This window comes from Perognathus longimembris, chromosome 27 (assembly GCF_023159225.1).
Source record: "Perognathus longimembris pacificus isolate PPM17 chromosome 27, ASM2315922v1, whole genome shotgun sequence".
Lineage (NCBI taxonomy): Eukaryota > Metazoa > Chordata > Mammalia > Rodentia > Heteromyidae > Perognathus > Perognathus longimembris.
The window spans coordinates 5477740-5496782 of record NC_063187.1 but is presented as its reverse complement, the minus strand read 5'-3'; the positions used below and the strand labels follow the sequence as shown (position 1 = coordinate 5496782).

The 19043-nt window shown below is 40.4% G+C and overlaps 1 protein-coding gene across 1 annotated transcript in view; it reads left to right on the top strand.

Annotated features, from left to right (window-relative positions):
• LOC125342773 (vomeronasal type-2 receptor 116-like) overlaps positions 1 to 19043 on the top strand; it is a 50192-nt gene that overhangs the window by 28844 nt on the left and 2305 nt on the right. The window contains exons 4-8 of the mRNA XM_048335083.1: positions 6295 to 6522; positions 7342 to 7465; positions 8371 to 9274; positions 11637 to 11733; positions 13485 to 13549. Coding sequence (XP_048191040.1) covers positions 6295 to 6522; positions 7342 to 7465; positions 8371 to 9274; positions 11637 to 11733; positions 13485 to 13549 — 1418 coding nt within the window. The remainder of the gene's footprint in view (positions 1 to 6294; positions 6523 to 7341; positions 7466 to 8370; positions 9275 to 11636; positions 11734 to 13484; positions 13550 to 19043) is intronic.

Below are 19043 nucleotides of genomic sequence, written 5' to 3'. Positions count from 1 at the left end.
GGTTTGGGTCAGCGACCTTACATTATGTAACTAAAACCAAACAACTACTAAGCATAAAAAGGTCTAAAATAGACCTCTCAGTGGATCACAAGAGCTCAAAAGCTATGTATGTATGATCATATAAGACAAGGATAAGCAAACTCTATTGTTAACATTATACTTAAAGTTCTAGGTGAATTTCCTTTGGCGTATGCCACGTGGCTACTGTATATGTTTTTGGTACACTGGGTATTGTACATATGTCTACCTGATCTTGCGAAAGGAAAAAAAAAAAACAAGGGTGTAAGATATCACAAGAAATGTACACACTGCCCTACTATGTAACTATACCTCTTTTGTACAGCACCTTGTCAACAAAATTTAATCAATAAATAAATTTTTTATAAAACTCAGGGACCGTGCCCAGGCCCTCAATTCAAGCCCTAAACCAGTAAAAAAAAATAAGTAAATAAAACAAAAAATAAAATCCATGTAAGATCTATCCTTAGTCCTTGGAGCATACAACTACAAATAACTCTGAAAAGTATCATGCTTTTCAAAATGAATAGAAATGCTTCTTAAATTGTGATCCAAGCTGGGAAGCCAAGGGCAGTAATAATTTTTGCCATCACTTCCACCAATTGTGATTGTTTATCTCCCTCACAGAAGAGGGAATGATCATTTTGTGAAGCTGGCAGGGGCTGCGAATTCACTCTGACTTTGAAGTACACAAGACCTGTTAGAAGATAAAAGTGCAGAATGGAAATGCGCAACACAATTTTTGCATGGTCCTTGAATTTTTGAAGTGAAATTGCTGTTTTTGGTGGTTTTGTTGCTCCTTGGGCACTAGTGAATGGGTGCGTTTGTAGTGGGCTGTGCACATGGAATTCTTATCGAAACCTGCTTGAATCCACCAGTAATATCTGGTGGATGTAATGGACATTGGGTGTGTGAACGGACTCTGTAGATACAATGTACTAAGAACTTTGTTTGATAGTTCACTGACAGAGATTGTTTTCTGGCCATTTCCATGCAGCCTCTGATGTAATCCAGTTGCTTCATCCCAAATGGCTTTCATGCAAAAAGTTTCTGGACACAGATGTGAAACCATATATATCAAAAATAACTTCATCCCTGGGGCCTCACTATCTGTGATCTGAGAGAAATCACAGCATCTGCGATGAAGAAGGAGAATGGCAAACACATTTTCCAAATAATATTTTTCTCCTGGATGCAAGGCCTCAGATGTAGCGATTCAGAAAAGGGCTTTCCACATTGTCTCTGGGGATTCACAAGAGGCTGAAAGGAAAGATGGACAACAGTGTATCTCTCTGTCAATAAAAAGACACATGTGCACCTGTACAAAGATATATAACTATACATCCCAGACACTGTGAGTCTCGCTTCCAGCCAGAATTTCAGCTTGGCAGATATTTCAGGGATGTGCCCTTTGATATTCATACTCGTTTTTCTCCAGTTTCCACTCCCTGTCAGTTCCTTGCCTGGCACTAGCTGCTTTTCCACCATGAAGCAGCGAGCACACATGAATGGAGATGTGATGATTGTTGCGTTTTTCCCTCTCTACACTTTGGGATCAGATCTCAGTAACAGCGGTGCTTACAAGTATGAAGACAAACCGTAAGTAACACCCCATCTTATTTCCATGTCCTGTTTTGTTCTCAGGATTTTAAATTACTAAGGGAACTCTAGATGCACACTAGATGAATGCTCTCTGTTTCCCTCTCCCCTGGCTGCCTATCCTTTTTATCAGTGGAACTGAATCCCCCAAATGGTATTATTTGCTTTTCGTAATATTGTTGTCAACTTTTCACAAAACTTTATCAACCTATCCTCCATGTGTGTATGTTCAATTAGATTTTCTTCAAGGTCACTATATTATCACCCTGAGAAGACATAACTTCCATGATAGGCTTCCATTATGAAATTTCACATATACAAACACTTCTTTTTAATCACTTTGTCCTATCATTTGGATTTCCATCATTCCTGTATTGTTTTCTTCTGAAAACATGTTTTTAATTTCATAAAAATGTATGTGCTTACCCACACACACCTTTATACTCACAGACATGTCAGATAGAAAGTTACTTTGATCATTTTTACTCCCCTGTATTTTTGCTTTCCAGTTTCTCACTCTAACTATATTAGGAAGAGAGTAGTGATCATTGCATTTTACAATGGTGGCCTTAGACTGGCATTTCAGTATAAAGATGCTTACAATTCTCTCCTCATCCCCCATGTTGCAGGCTCCTCTCTCCAAGATGAGGTCCTCAGAGTTGGATGCATCCCTTTTGTCTTGTTAGATAAGAGAAAATAAAATTCCTGATCTCATATTTGAGTTCTTTTTTCCTGGTTAATGTCACAGGAAGCTGTTCAATACGTTGGGTCTGTGAGCAGAGCTTGCTATGGAATTTTAAATGACGGTTTGCTTCTGAAAAATGCTCTTCAACTGAGGATTTGTTGGTTGGCCTGGCCCTGCCATGGGTGGAGGTGATTACTCCAAGAAAAACACAACAGAATATTTGGTGTCTCTGATAATTTTATAGGACTCTAGGCATTCAAACACTGAGACCAAAGGAGTATAGGCTTAGGAGTTGGTGACAAATCCTTAATAGCTATGTGCAGATGGTCATAGAAAATGATACTCTATGAAATGAACTGCAACAGTTGCCACTGTTGTTGTTTTTGTTTTCTTTTCCTCTTGTCCTGTTTGTATTTGAGTGGATAATGCAGTGTACATAAAAGGTTGACGAAACGTGAACAAGTACAATAGTGGTGCCCACTAGACAGTAGATGAAAAATGAAGTGTATATCTTGTGGGTAGGGACAGAAAGAAAATATCAGGAGAAAAGTACAGAAGGGGAGACATGGTTCAAAAAGGATTTTACTCTTCATTCATTACATGGACTATATAACTCTAACCCCTCTTTATATCACCTCTCCAATAATAATAAAAATTAAATCACTAAATTAATAAAATATATTTTCTGCTGAGCAAAAAATGAATACTTGTTGTCTCACGATAACCTATTCCATCTTTAGTGTGCAAGAGGTTTTCACTGTGGTGCATGAAGTAGCAGGGAACAAATAATCTCTCATTCTTGGCATAAGTAACTTTCTGAATCTCATTCATAATAAATTACCTGCATATCTTTATCTAATCTTATATGCAAGTATTAGACACTACATAGACATTCCATCTCCATTATGGGTGATGTTTTAACATATTCCTTAGCACAAAAGGAAGGACTTAGTTCATCAAAATAATAAGTCAAATTCTGAAGTTTCTATGCTAATTATGCAGGCTTACCTTCAAGAACTATCAGTTTGTTTTGGCCTTGACTTTTGCTATGGAAGAGATCAACAAAACTCCTGCTCTTTTACATAACTTGACTCTGGGATTTGATATCTGTAATGTTGAAGATGGATTGACAACACCATTTAAAAATTCCTTCATTTGCTTTTTTGGGAACTACATGGTTCCTAACTACTCATGTATAAGTGGCAGCAAGTCTATAGGAGCACTTACAGGACCATCAGGATTATCATCTGCCCAGATAGGCCCATTGCTGGACCTCTACAGGTTTCCACAGGTGAGGTTGGGAGGAGTGTCTAATTTGGTGCCATTTCAAGAGTTTAGAAGAGAATGAGAAATAGTGACTGCATTCATGATTCTACCAAATTTTGTGATATTATAGAATAAGTATTCAGGAAATTGGGCTATCTATGTTCCCATGGTTGAAAAAGGATTAAAAATATAAAGCCTAAAAAGAGACTATTTGGAGCTTTTAAAGTTATCAATAATTTGTTTTCATTCAGGAAATGGAAAACGACTTTAAAGTGTAAAGGTATGCTGAGCTGGGTGTTGGTGTCTCACACCTGTAAACCTAGCTACTTAGGAAACATATCTAATTACCCTGCAAAACCCAGGAAGTAATGTGTGTTTCAAGTCTTGAGGAAAAATCCAAGAAAGTGCATGGGGCTCTGATTCTAAATAATCCTATACAGTACACACACACACACACACACACACACACACACACACAAACACACCCCTGCCCAACAGAAAGTAAAAGACATTATGTTGAAAGAAGTAAGGCAGGCTCTGGAAGACAAAGGAGGCAATTGTTTTCTCATATACAAATATTAAAACTAACATATGAATATGAAATATGATATAAGGACAGAACACATATCAGTTATATATGCATATATAAATATGATTAACCTATATAGTAGGTTAAACATAAATGTGGAATTCTATGCTACAATCTCTCCAATAAAATAACAAACAATATACAAATGAACACCAAACAAATATAGCATATATTGCCTGAAAGTTCCAGGTGTTAAGGAAATGTGCAAAGGAACAAATTAATAGGAAATAAACAGGTGGGAAAATACAACATACTATTCATATACATATGGGAAAATGGAGCTAGGAATATATGAGTGGGATTGTAATACAAAGGAGTATTTATTGGAAGTAGTGCCAAAGATACAGAGACAATTTAATAACAAATTGACATGTTGCACACATATTAAAAGTTTTAATGTTATTTCAATAAGGAAAACAAAATCCTGCCACCTAGTTCAACAGGTTATTTAATGTACATCATGGCTGAGATTGTGATGGATAGAAATCTTCTCATTGATGGAGCATCCAATTTTCATGCCTTTTAGCTAACCATTGGGCCTTTTGATCAGGCCCTGAATGACCACAGGAAGTTCCCTACTCTCTATCAAATGGCCTCAAAGGACACGTCCCTAGCCACTGCCATGGTCTCCTTACTGCTTTATTTCAGATGGAACTGGGTGGGACTGTTAACATTTCTAGATGAGAATGGTTTATGGATTCTTCATCTACTGAAAGAAGAGATGGACAAGAACAGAGTTTGTGTAGCCTTTGAGCTAGCACTCCCAAACTATGGCCTATCATTTGTAAGCATGGCACTGTATAACCAGATTAACAAATCATCAGCAAATGTCCTTATCATATATGGTGTTAAGGAATACTCACTAGATTTCATGGAGTTTATTGAGCAGTATTTAATAAAAGGTAAAGTTTGTATCCTGAACTCACAGTGGGAGTTACCAATGAGGAGGAGATCTTTAAGGCGAGGTTCATTCCATGTCCCTCTCGCTTTTGCACACCATCACCCAGATGTTTCTGGATTTACAGATTTTGTCAAGGCAATGAACCCTTCCAAATACCCAGAAGACTTTTTCCTTGCTCGGCTGTGGTTTCTCTCTTTTAATTGCTCAGATTCTGAGTCTGACTGTGTAACATGGGAGAACTGTCCTCGTGGTGCCTCCTTGGATTGGTTGCCTGGGCACACTTTTGACATGACTATGTCTGGAGACAGTTACAATATATACACACGGTGTGTATGCTGTGGCCCAGGCTCTCCATGAGATGCTGCTACATCAAACAGAAGTACAAACAATGAAAACAGGAAAGAGACAGTGCCTTCCCCTGCACAGGTAAGGCCTTCTATTTCGAATGGCACGCACAATATGCACAGTCAATTTGTAGAGGACTTTCTTACCTCATGAAATTAAATATTTTAGTTATGTTCCACAAACTGAAGAAATTAAATTTCTATAAATGTCTGTGAGGTTTTCTAGACATGTGCTCCTGTGCTCTTATGGAAAAGAGGCTAGTAGCAAGAAAGAAATCAATTCCATGCTTCTATTCTTTCTTCTAGTAACTAACAAACTCCACATGTACATAGGTAATGCTGTGAAAAGAATATAAGCACCTTTGAGTTTCTAAGGATTATATGCTGAGATCAAGTATCTCTATTTTTCATAAATAATCTAGATTCATTTTCCTTTAGGTATTAAAACTTGAACAGGCTCAAGCTGTAGCTATTGACACCCATAGAATTAGTTGTTGTGCAAAATTCTGGCCACCTGAGAATTGCTGCACTTATGCTTATTTAAATGAAATAGGTTTCTCTTGAAAAGAGGCCTTCTAGCACTTTGCTGGGTGACCAGCTTTCAGGAAAATTATTCTTATTCCTCCAAAACTTTCTTCTGGAGTGTTTTATCAGTTGGCTGTGCTTTTCTTGAATTCTGAAACAGAGATTAAAGACACTCAGGAGATTTTCTATTTCTTTTCTTTTTTCTTTTTTTTTGTAATCATACGTGAGTCTTTATTGCAAGCTCACTCATCACTGATGCAGTGGGTCTGAATCTAGAGTCCCAACCCTCTCAGGAGCTTTTCTTATATCAGCTTTACTTTCTAACCACTGGGATATACTTCAACACTAGATGATGTGTCTCTTGTAGTTGCTCCCTTTTCTGAAGAACACCCAATTTCAGAATCCTGTTGGAGATCAGGTGATTTTAGATAACAAAAGAAAATTGGAGGCAGAGTATGACATTGTGAACATTTGGAATTTTCCACAAGGTCTTGATCTTAAGGTGAAAATAGGAAAGTTTTCTCCATTTGCTCTACATGATCATCAACTATCTTTATCTGAAGATTTGGTAGAGTGGGCCATAGAAACTACAGAGGTGAGTTGTTATTTAATTCTAATGATTTTATGAGCATATAAATAAGTCAAATGTATACCTTATTGAATGCCAGCACTGGCTCCTGTAATAGTGGCTATTCTGTTCTGAATGTCATGTTTAGAATTTCAGGCCCAGCAGTAATACCTGGGAGAATCTTATATTAATTTAACCACGACAAAAGGGGTCCTGAGTGCTGTTTGATGCTTCTAATCCTCTTTACTTGGGAGGCTAACATCTCAGATCTCAGATTATAGCTCATTTTAGAGCCCCACCATGCAAAAAAAATCTGTGAGAATCTATGTCAATAAAACACCTCAAAACTAAGCTAGAGCTGTGGATCAAGTGGCCAATCATTTATCTTGAAAACAAAATAGCTCAGGAAAATTGCTTGGACACTGAGTTCAAGCTCCAGGATCAGCACCCTCCAAGAAAAATTCATTTTGTTTCTAAAAATGAATTTTGAATATTTTCATAAAATAAAAATTGTATGTTTTTTAGTAGAGTTCTAACACCAACGAAATACCAAAGGAATTGCTTTATGTATTTGAAAGGTTTACTTAGTTCCCCTTGCTGGTGCTTTCATTTAATGCTAGGTTGAGCTGCTACTTACATCTCTTTCATGAGAGGAATCATTGAATGAGGTAGCACATAAAGCTTTTGTGGTGACAGGACCTGGAATCCATAGCAGCATTCAATTCACCGACTGGATTTATGTGTATTGATATACTACTCTAATGAATCAAAGTCACTCAAAAAAGAAAGTTTGTGAATGGTAGGAAAAGCCTAAACAGTTTCTGACACATATCTTATGTTCCTCAGCCTGTTCATTCTGTCTGCAGTGAGAGTTGTGGTCCTGGATTCAGGAAATCCCATCAGGAGGGAAAGGCTGCCTGTTGCTTTGATTGTACCCCTTGCTCAGAGAATGAGATGGCTAATGGGACAGGTAAGTTCACAGCAGAGGGAGAAATACAGGTTCTCTCCTAGTGCCCCACAAACCATGAAAAGGACTATGAATGTTATGTATTGTAATTGCAATCAAAGTCTTCCTTCATTCACTTAGTAGTTAAATTACAACAATGGATGATACTGCTTCCTGAAAAGAAAAAAAAATCATGGGCTCTAAATTGTATATAGGCTTAACTTTTTCTACTATAATGTATGTATGTTTATTTAATACTCAGTAATGTTAGCATATTTTCTATCATATGAAATAAAAAATCCTTTTAAGAATGAGGCTTCTATGTTTTCCAAAATATTATTACATTATAAAGAAAACACAGATCTTTATTTCCTAGTTGTCCATAACTGTTATTAAAGCAGAGAAAATGCTCTCGTTTGGTTCAACTCTTGTGCATGGCCTGAGTGTATAGCTTCAAAGAATAATTATAATCTCTGTTCTCTAGTGCTTTACTGGTGAGTAGGAAAAGCAAATATCACAACCACAAGGAAGGACCACAATGTTCCTATCTATATGAAACAGAGACAGAAAAAATGCAACAACTTTTAGTCTTCATTTTAAATAAGGACAATGAGTTGTGTATTTAAAAGGCTGAAAAATATTATGGAATATTGAAGAGATGTCTAAAATTATTGCTAGGACATAAGGAATGGCAAAGAAGAAAATGAATGATTTTCATTGCAAATTAATAGTTCCAGCTAGAATTTAGAGCTAAGTGTAGGGACATGATGAAATTATGAAAATAATAAGAAATATGTCTAGTAATACTTGCTCATATGAAGTTGATGCTACTAATGATCAATAAGTCAGAATTTTTTTCTAGGTAGGTATTTCCTAATTTTATTTTAAGCACTAGAAAGGAACTAATGATTATTTGTCTTCCTCACCAGACATGGAGCAGTGTGTGAAGTGTCCAGATCATCAGTATGCCAACACACAGAGAATCAGGTGCTGCCTAAAAGCTGCAAGCTTCCTGGCTTATGGAGAGCCCTTGGGGATGGCCTTGGCCTGCATGGCTCTTGGTTTATCGACACTCACAGCAGCTGTCCTTGGGGTCTTTGTGAAACATCACAACACCCCCATTGTCAAGGCTAATAACCAGGCTCTCAGCTACATCCTGCTCCTCTCCCTCATCTTCTGTTTCCTCTGTTCCTTGCTCTTTATTGGCCATCCCAACACAGTCACCTGCATTCTACAGCAAACCACATTTGGGGTTGTATTCACTGTAGCTGTTTCTGCTGTTTTGGCCAAAACTGTAACTGTGGTTCTAGCCTTCAAAGTCACTTCTCCAATGAGAAGGATGAGGTGGCTGCTGGTGTCAGGGGCTCCTAACTTCATCATTCCCATCTGCACCCTGATCCAGACGACTCTTTGTGGAATCTGGCTGGGAACCTCTCCTCCTTTTATTGACACAGACACATACTCTGAACATGGCCACGTCATCATCCTGTGTAACAAGGGCTCCCTCACTGCCTTCTACTGTGTCTTGGGATACCTGGGCTCCCTGGCCCTGGCCAGCTTTACTGTGGCTTTCCTGGCCAGAAACCTACCGGACACCTTCAATGAAGCCAAGTTCCTGACCTTCAGCATGCTGGTGTTCTGCAGTGTGTGGCTCACCTTCCTGCCTGTCTACCACAGTGCCAAGGGCAAGGTCATGGTGGCTGTGGAGGTCTTCTCCATCTTGGCCTCCAGTGCAGGGCTCCTGGGCTGCATCTTTGTCCCCAAGTGCTACATCATCTTGATAAGGCCTGATATAAATTGCGTGCATGGCTTTAGGGACAGAAAATGCTCTGGGTAAATTAAGCCCTCCTAAGAAGAAACTTACATATTTTTAAGTGGGTTTCTTTTGCCATTAGATATTAGTTTACATACTTGGAATCATTTCAATAAATAAGCATCTTTTACTCATTTTTCTAGTAATGGCACAGTCAGAATTTTTAGCTAGAGACAGGTCAATTTGAATTTCATTTCATATATTTTCAATTCTTTCTATTTACTAAGCACTTAGTTCCAGTTTTTTTGATGTTTCAGAGATATTTGAAGAAAAACAAAGTATATCAGCCTTTGGCACACTGTCACTCCTCAAATCCTTGCTTATCAGGTGGCCAACTGCGATTTGAGGACCACGGTTCAAAGCCCGCCCCAGCAGGAAGTCTCTGAGACTCCATGTCCAATATACCCCCACCAAAAAGCTGGAAGTGGAGCTGTGTCTCAAGTGGCAGAACACTAGCCTTAAGCATAATTGCTTAATGATAATGCACTGGCCTTGTGTTCCAACCCCAGGACAGGCACACACACACACACACACACACACACACACACACACACAGAATACCGGGACTTGTGGTGTGGGGGAGAGGAAGGAGATGAAGGGGTTGTGGGGTAGATGAATGGATAGAGGGAGCATGGGCAAATGAATTCCTAATCTTTGATACCTAAATGTGGAAATGAAACTAACACACATGAGAGGGTGGGTTGGGAGAGATGGTGGAAAACATGGAAGTGGCGAAAAGGATCAAGACGCCTTGCACTCACAAGGTGACGGTGAATTTCAGCCTTTCTATAGGTGTGTGTGTATGTGTGTTTGTGTGTGTGTGTTCCAGTACTGAGGCTGGCACTCTGGGACTGAGTGATGTCCCTGAGCTTCTCTTGTTCAAGCCTAGCTCTCTACCACTTGAGCAAGAGCACCACTTCCAGCTTTTTCTGAGTAGAATGTTTCTGCCTGGGCTGGCTTTGAACTTGATCTTCGATGTTAGCTTCCTGAGTAGCTAGGAAGACAAGTGTGAGCTACTTGTGCCAGCATTTTTTTTAAATGAAGTATGGCAAGATCTCTCATTCTCCCAGGACAACCACCTTTTCCTGTCTCTGGTTAGCTGGGTGTTTTGAGATTGCCTTCCTTATGAGCCTGATTCATCTAACAAAGCCCTGAGCTAGAACTCCCTGTACCGCACCCCTCTGTACCTTATCCCTCCTCAGCAACACAGATTTGGGGCTCCAAAAAAGCCATACGTTAAGTCGCCTAGACTACACTTGATACACATAGAAAACACACAGGAGCAGAGATTCCTTTCTCAGGTCAGTAGGATTCAACTGGGAAATTCTGGCATTTTGTGTTGTGTTGGGGACCTTCCTGAAGTTATTTCATCCTCCTTTATCTCTGGTCCTGGGAACAAAAATGCAGCTGAAGGTAATGTTGGGTGTTGTGGGGAAATTTGTTCTACAATCTGATAGGACCTACTTGGTACCCATAATTCCTCTCTCAAATCTGCACCAAGAATCCCTGCATCTGGCTTGGTTTTATTTTCTAAATGCTTCACTTTGACAATGTTTTCCTTTTTGTAACTCCTTTTTCTATCTCTTTCAACTTGAATCAGGGTTTCATCATGATTCTTCCTTTTTAGCATGATAGTCCAAAATTTGCTTCACCTTAAAATCTGGCCCAGCTTAATAAGGATGAACCACCAGTCAAGGTTTTATCAGGAAATCCAACAGTGCCATGATAACCGGGAATAGATATTTATTGCAGAGATTTGCATAGTACTCAAGTAGGCTGGAGGTGAGTGCACAGGTCTATTGAAAGGCTGTAGAGCCACAGCAAAGGACCAGAGAAACTCCATATTGAACTAAGACCCCATTTTGTACCTGACTGACCTTACTCTAAGCCCTACACCCCACCTCTCGCTTCCCAGTAAAGACCATAAAATGCCCTGGATCAGAGAGTTCACAGAGAAACCATAACACCCACAAGATTGACCACCAGAGAAGAAAAACAAGTTTTGGAGTTATTCCAGAACTCCCCCACCCACGTGTGATTTCCAGTATCTAATTAAAAGATGCTATGATGTATGATAAGTCACTGCCTTCTGCAAAGAATGTATAAAACAGCTGGAAGCCCTAGGCTCTGGGCCTCTTAGCGTCATCAGTCTAGTGAGTGTGTGGAGGACTGAGCTACCCAGAAATAAACGCCCTTTTTGCTGCTTGCATTGGTCTTGGTCTCTGGTGGTCTTTTGGGGAATCCACACTTAAGCATTTCAGCGGGGGATCATACTGGATACCCCCCTAAGCCCACCCAGACACCCAACCAAGGGTTCGTGACAATCCGGCCACTGAGTTGAGTGTGGTATTGCCGATGTGTATGTGTCCTGTGGCCCTGCAGGATGTATGTGTGTGAGGTTCACAAAAGAGCCTTGGTGGACGCGCTAAATAGGGCTGCCAATGGGATCTGTGGGAGACGTCCCCAGACCCCCATGTGGGTAAATTGTTCCTCAGTACAGACATTTTGGAGACAGACAATTTTTTTGGATCCATGTGTAGTGTGTTCCTTCGTGCATAGTCTGTTAGCTCATTTTGAAAAATTTGCCACGCGCTGCGACTGCAGTAAATTGTTCCTCAGTACAGGCATTTTTGGAGACAGGCATTTTTTGGAGAAATCTGTGCATGGTCTGCTCCGTGCAAACCCTGTTACCTGCGTTTTGAACAATTTGCTACTGCACTGCGATTTGGGTTTATGTCAAGTGCTTTGTGTGTGGTCTGTGTATAAGTGTTGTCTAACCTCCTCCACACTGGCAGGAGAAATTTCTCCTAGGTATAGGGCCTGAACTGAGAACGTGGCAAACAGAAGACTTCCAGAAGTGAATCCTTCTCTTTCTCTTTAGGCCCCCAGTGGAATTCTCCTCCCTTCCTTTTCTTAGCAGTGCTGCTTCTCTAGATTTGTCAAACTGCTTTTACTCTTGCCATTTCTGTATGTTTGTCTGACTTATGTAAAATGCTCTGAGTAATCTAAATAATGTGGTTAATTGGACTTTGATGTAAAAGAGAAAATGAAATTGAAACCAAAAGGGCCTAGGTAAAAATAATCCATGAAAATATATACTCATTCTATCTACATGGGACCTTTTAAGGCACTCATCTTAAAGGCTCTTTCCTTACCTTAAATAAACCAAATGAGTTTCAATAACAAATTAATTAATATAACTTCTACCACAGGGAAGCAGCAATTAAATACCAAGTTTCAAGCATAAATCTCAAGCAGAGAGTTTATCTCTGAGTTTTATATGCTTGATACTATCACTTAAAAATGCATGTTCCTTTCTTCCAACACTGCCATTCTCCAATGAATAAATAAATTTTCAGGTTTAATTTCTCTGGCCCTGACTTCTCAGCTTGCTATTTTCCATTCCTTCACTGCCTATATTCATTTTTCAGTTCCAGTAAGACAAACAACTACAAAAGCAATACTTGGAAAACTGGTGTAAGTGAACTGAACACTTCATGGGGGGAAAGGGAAATGGGGAGGAGGTAGGGGGGTATGAGGGACGAGGTAACAAACAGTACAAGAAATGTATCCAATGCCTAACGTATGAAACTGTAACCTCTCTGTACATCAGTTTGATAATAAAAATTTGGAGAAAAAAATTGCAATTCCTGTCTGAAGTGATAAGTAAGTAATTATACCTTTGATTTCTATTGTACTGATTGCCCAAATGGTTGATCTTTTTTTTCTGAATTGATTTTCCATGTGTATTTTTCAATATTTTAATCTTATGCTCATATGTTTCTTTTTGATTGGACTTTTTCCTACTAGTATTTAAATTTTAAGAATTGGTTTATCCTAGGCTATTAATCCTCTGTTAGATGAAGAGCTACCAAGATTTTCAACCATTCATTTGGCTCTCCCACCATTTCTTTCATTTGTTACACAAATAACAATAAAATTCCCTCACCTCATTTTGAACCCTTGTTCTAGCTGATATTGCAGGAAGAGTCCTTCTATATGTTAGGGTCTGTGAGCTGAGTTGGCTGTAAGAACTTCCTTCAGCGACACTTTGCTTCAGAAAGATGCTTTTAAATTGAATCTTCTTTAGTTAACCCACCCTGTCCTGTAGCCACATAACATCAACGAGATGACTCAAATGCAGGATGTTTCACACAGGTGGAGTTGATTACACCAAGAGAATGGCAATACAGTATTTGGTGTCTCATGAAAGCCTATTCCATGTTTAAGGGACCACAGGTTATTGCTGTGTTGGACTTGGTATTGGAGAATAAGCAAGCTCTTGCTCAGCTTAAGTAAGTTTCTGAATCTCATTCGTGAAAAATTCTCTTCATGTTCTTATCTAATCCTATATTCAAGCATAAGATACTTCATCCCCTTTGCATCCTAACTGAGAGTAGTGTTTGAATATCTTCCTTGGCAAAAAAGCAAATATTCAATCCATCAAAGTCATTCATTTGGAAATATTCCTCTTAAATTTCTTTGCTCAATCCACAGGTTTATCTTCAAGAACTACCAGTTTGTTTGGCCTTGATGTTTGCTATCGAAGAGATCAACAAAAACCCTGAAGGTTTGCATAACTTGACTCGGATTTGATATCTATAATCTTCGATTTGGAGCTTGGACAGCATTTAAAAATCCCTCCCTTGGGGCTGGGGATATGGCCTAGTGGCAAGAGAGCCTGCCTCATATACATGAGGCCCTGGGTTCGATTCCCCAGCACCACATATACAGAAAACGGCCAGAAGTGGCGCTGTGGCTCAAGTGGCAGAGTGCTAGCCTTGAGCAAAAGGAAGCCAGGGACAGTGCTCAGGCCCTGAGTCCAAGGCCCAAGACTGGCCAAAAAAAAAACAAAAAACAAAAAAAAAATCCCTCCCTTAGCCTCTTTGGGAAGTACAACACTCCAAACTACACATGTATGAGAGACCACAAGAGTATAGCAGTACTTACAGGACTATCAGGAATAACATCTGCCCAGATTGGGGCATTATTGGGCCTCTATAGTTTTCCACAGGTGAAGGTATTAGGAGTGGGGGCATATTTAAAAATGTTTCATTTGGTGCAATTTCAGGCACTAGAAAATAGTACCAGAAAGAGACTGGATTTATAAACCTATCAAATTTTATGACAACAAGGTAGGAATCAGGTAATGGGATGTCAATTGTCTCACTTTTTTGGAAGGGAAATATTAGATGAGACAAAGGGAATATTTGGAGGTTTAAGGCTTATCAGTCATGTTCTTAAAAAAAACTATTATTTTAGTTTTAAAAGAAAAGAATCTGCCTTCCATCTAATTCAACTGGTTATTTAATATACATGATTACTGCATAGAAATCTTCTTACTCATGGAGCATCCAATTTTCATCTGCTTTAGCTTAACTTTGGGCCTTTTCATCAAGTCCTGAATGACCATATCACGTTCCCTGCTCTATACCAGATGGCCCCAAAGGACACATCGATGGCCACTGCCATGGTCTCCTTAAAGCTTTACTTCAGATGGAACTGGGTGAGACTACTAATCTTAGAAGATGAGAATGGCTTGTAGATTCTTCATGCATTGAAAGAACAGATGGCCAAGAACAGAGTTTGTATAGGCTTTGAGATCCCATTTCCAAACTATGCCCTATCAGATTTATTAAATGCCATGAGACTTTATAACCAGATTAATAAATCTTCAGCAAATGTCCTCATCATATATGGTGATAATGAAGCCCTCATACAGTTGTTGATGAGTATTGAGCAATATTTCATAAAAGGCAAAGTTTGTATCTTGAACTCACATTGGGATTTCATCATGACAAGGAGATATTTTGTGCTAGGTGTATTCCATATACTTCTCATTTTCTCACACCGTTACCCAGAGGTGTCTGGATTCATTTTTTTTAGGTCATCAGAGATCAGTTCCCCAGCCAGTCAGGAAGAAGCTTTTACAAACTAGAATGTTAAAAGGCTACACTGCGATAGCCCAAAAAGAAGTCTGTATAGTTGAAAGTTAAAATGTTGAATATAATTTCCAGATTGGAGTAAAGCTCCTAATGGACATCTGATCCTGCAGCCCCTTTGTAAAGTAGACTAAGGTTATAGGTTCCTGGCTAGGTAAGGTCAACGTCCCTGAGTCAGCATGAAGAAGTTATAGAAGATGGATGATCTTCGCCCATCAACCCCTCATTTTAGGACCAAGGGACCAGAGTTGTTTTATGTTTGTTTTGTTTGCCAGTCCTGGGCCTTGGACTCAGTGCCTGAGCACTGTCCCTGGCTTCTTATTGCTCAAGGCTAACACTCTGCCACTTGAGCCACAGTGCCACTTCTGGCTGTTTTCTGTATATGTGGTACTGGGGAATCGAACCTAGGGCTTCATGTATTCGAAGCAAGCACTCTTGCCTCTAGGCCATATCCCCAGCTCCAGAGTTGCTTTTCGGAAGATGAGGCAGGATAAACTAGAGGCAGGGAAAACAGAGGTAACAGTATAGACTGTACCTGTGAGAAATGGTTACAGGCCAAGCCGCCTATGTTGGCTTAAAAAAAAGTCCTAGTCTTAATATCTGATTCAAACTTATTGCCCTGGCAAAATTATCCAAGGGCCATTGATTGCCTAAAGCTGTCTTGACTTTCAGTGATGTGCCAGCCTGAAAAAGCTAGTGTGCTTAAGAAGGAATCAGGAAAATACGAGGAAATTTGACTAAAGTTAGGCTTTAGGTTAACTTAGGTTAAGCTTCTCTAACCAGTCTATGGAGAAAGTTGCAGGTAACCCAGCAGAAGGTGTGTCATTCTACTGGAACCACTGCCACTGCTGCCTGACACCATGGATCCTGCCCATTGCATTTGAGTGAGGATTAAGGACAGTCTAACAGTCATCACATGCAGCTGACAGGCTGGAGAGTCACTTCCAGGCAATGCCTGGGGTGGGAGGTATGTCCAAGAGTATTAAAATGTGTCCAGATGGATTAGGGTGTGACCTCAGAAGAGAGGGAGGTAACTGACATCAGGTGTGCCAGGTACCAAGGTAACTGCACAGAGATTTAAACTGCTGGGGGCATCTTCATGGAGTCCTCCTGGTGGTGGATCTCGCAGATGCCACTGGCCAACCTTAGGCACTTGGAGGAACTGGAAACTGGAGAAATCCACCCTAGAATAGTTGGCTCATGATATAGAATATAGATATAGAATATTTGGCTTATGATAGTTGGCTCTGGTCTGGCTTCTTAGGAGCAGCAGTCCCATTGAACTGACGGTTACCCCATCTTTGTCTTCCCCAACAGCCTGTGGGTGGAGTCACAGTAAATTGCTTTGATGTCATTGAGATAAACCAGAAAATGTAGACAGTTTAAAACTCTAGCAGCAAAGAAGCCCCAGGAAATGTAAAGAGGAAAGTTAGTATAGAAAGCCTTGCAGAAAGGCATAGAGAAATGGTTTCCTCTGGATAAGAAAGGGAAAAGTAAATTGTCACAGAATGTTCCAGTAAGGCACTGATGGTGTGAGGAAGTAGAAGATGGTGTGTGTGTGGATATGTTAAATTTTATAAGACACAGATTATAAAACTGTATAAGGAAAGATTTTAGAGAGAAAACAAAAATGTTTCCTTCAGATTAAAAGGTTTTGGGATGTTAAAGGTGAGAAAGACAATCCCTAGAAAGTGAGTATGTAACAAATGGTATCAGTATGTCTTAAAATTAGAGCATATCAGTAAAGTTGGTATGTAATCAAATTGGCTATAATATAAATAGGGTCAGAATTGGGGCTTTGGTGTAAAACTGTTTATCTGTACCTGTATCTGCAGGGCTAAGGGACTTGTGTGATGTCATCTAAATGTTATTCCTAACTTGTAACCACATTTGTTATGTGTCGGGGCCTCTGAGGACCCCTTCTCCTCACTTCTCCGGAGGAGATGCCCAAATGTTGGGGTCTCTAGGACCCCTTCCCCTCCATCTCCCGGGGGAATGCCTGAACCTCGATTCTATGGAAGAAACTCTGCCCTACCCTTCATACCGGCAGAAGGAGTAAGGCATGTCCTTATCGGACTGCTCTAAGCTGAAGTGGGTTGCCGAAATCCCTTCCTCGGCCCCCTAAAATGTGTCAGGAGCCGCAGGACAAAGATATCGGGGAGACGGTTGGGTGGTTGAATGGGACTCCAAGGATTTAATTGGGAGGGGGGTTTATATAGCAGTAATGGTGGGAATGGGAAGGACTTGGGCCATTGGCTAAGCCGGGCTGCCCATTAGGTGATGTCATGAAACTTCCTTTGTGGGCTGGACAACCCTATCATGGTGGCACGCATGTGTTTGCCCCCCAGGGGGGGGGCTTCTTTTCTGGTTGAGGCCAAAAGGTGGGAGGGGCTCCCTCCCACACTGCCCCAGGACTGGGGAGGGAAGGGCAGCGTCTGGCTCTTGTCGCCCATCCCCCATTAAGGCCAAACTAAATCCCCAACACCTCCCCCTTTTTGTTTTTTCAATGAGCAGGGGATGCGGTAAACACATGGCCTATGTGGGCATAAGGCAAATGCTGACATAAGATCTGTGGGGCCCCTTCCACAAAAGGGGTGAGGGGTAGGTAAGGGGCCATCCATGTGATGTCGTCCAGAGACACTGGAGTCCTTAGCGTCTCTGTGCCATTGAAAATAATGCAGGCATCATTCCTCTTTTGGCGGTAAGGTAGAAGTAGGCTGAAGCTCTGACATCCCTGGTAGTTCACAGTAGCTGATAACTTAAACATAAGTGATTAGTAAAACATTTCTTTTTCTTTATAAACATTGAAGCGAACGTGCTAAACCTTTGCGCTTACTTTTTAAAAACATTAAGGTTGGGTGTCAAACCCTCAGCTCCTATTTCCCTCTAACAGGACTCCCCTAAACCAAACCGTAGGGGGAGAGGAATGGAAGAAACATGGTGCAAAATTTATTTAATTTTTGTACAAAACTGCAAGCGACACTGCCACAGCTAAATATTGCGCCTCAAGAAGCGCTCAAGGAAGAGTTTAGAACGCAAACAAACAGGGAAGGGAAGCTGGCTGCTTTTTTTTTTACCGCTAGCACTGTTGCATGCAGGCAGGCTTTCTGTATTCCCTTAGAAGAGCAGAAGAAATCCAGTATTCCTTGTTTTCCTGAAGAGAACAAGAAGAAAACATTTCTCCAGAGCGTGTGCTCTGGGTTTAATTTTCCAATCTGGAAAAACATATATACAGTACTCCATCCCACACTGATTCGGGATGATTTAAAATTTCTTGATAATTAACATATGCATAACTATCCTTAATTAATCCTGGGGCCTACCCCCCCCCTTTGTTTTTTTTAAAATTATGACACCGGCGGGCACCAGCCAGGGAATATGGGTGGAGGTCTCTTCTTCTGTAGCTACTTCCTGCTGTCAAGGGGGCGACGTAATCAAGGGCCCCTCAGCCTGGGACCATCCAGTGTGGCTGGCAAAAGTTTCCATCATTACCATGAGAATGATTACTGAGGCCATAGAGTGCTATGGTTTCCTCTGGCCCCTCCTGCATCTTGGGCATACCCAGAAGTTTCCAGGGCTGGGGCCTCCAGGGTTCAGGTCTGTGTTAGGGTGACGGCTACGAACGGCAAATTCCCAGGTGGTGATCTCAGCAAGAGATTTCATTCTGTTAAAAGAAGCTTTTGAAAAGGTTAGGCCAAGTATTGACAAGTTCTCAGAGCTGGTTGGCATGAATGACATAAAGTATATCCTGGGCATAAGCCAGAAAAGTTCCACTTGGAGTACAAACCCAATAGTAAAATGAACATGTAAGGAGAAATGACTGAAAGAAGTGTTTAGTGATAGAAAA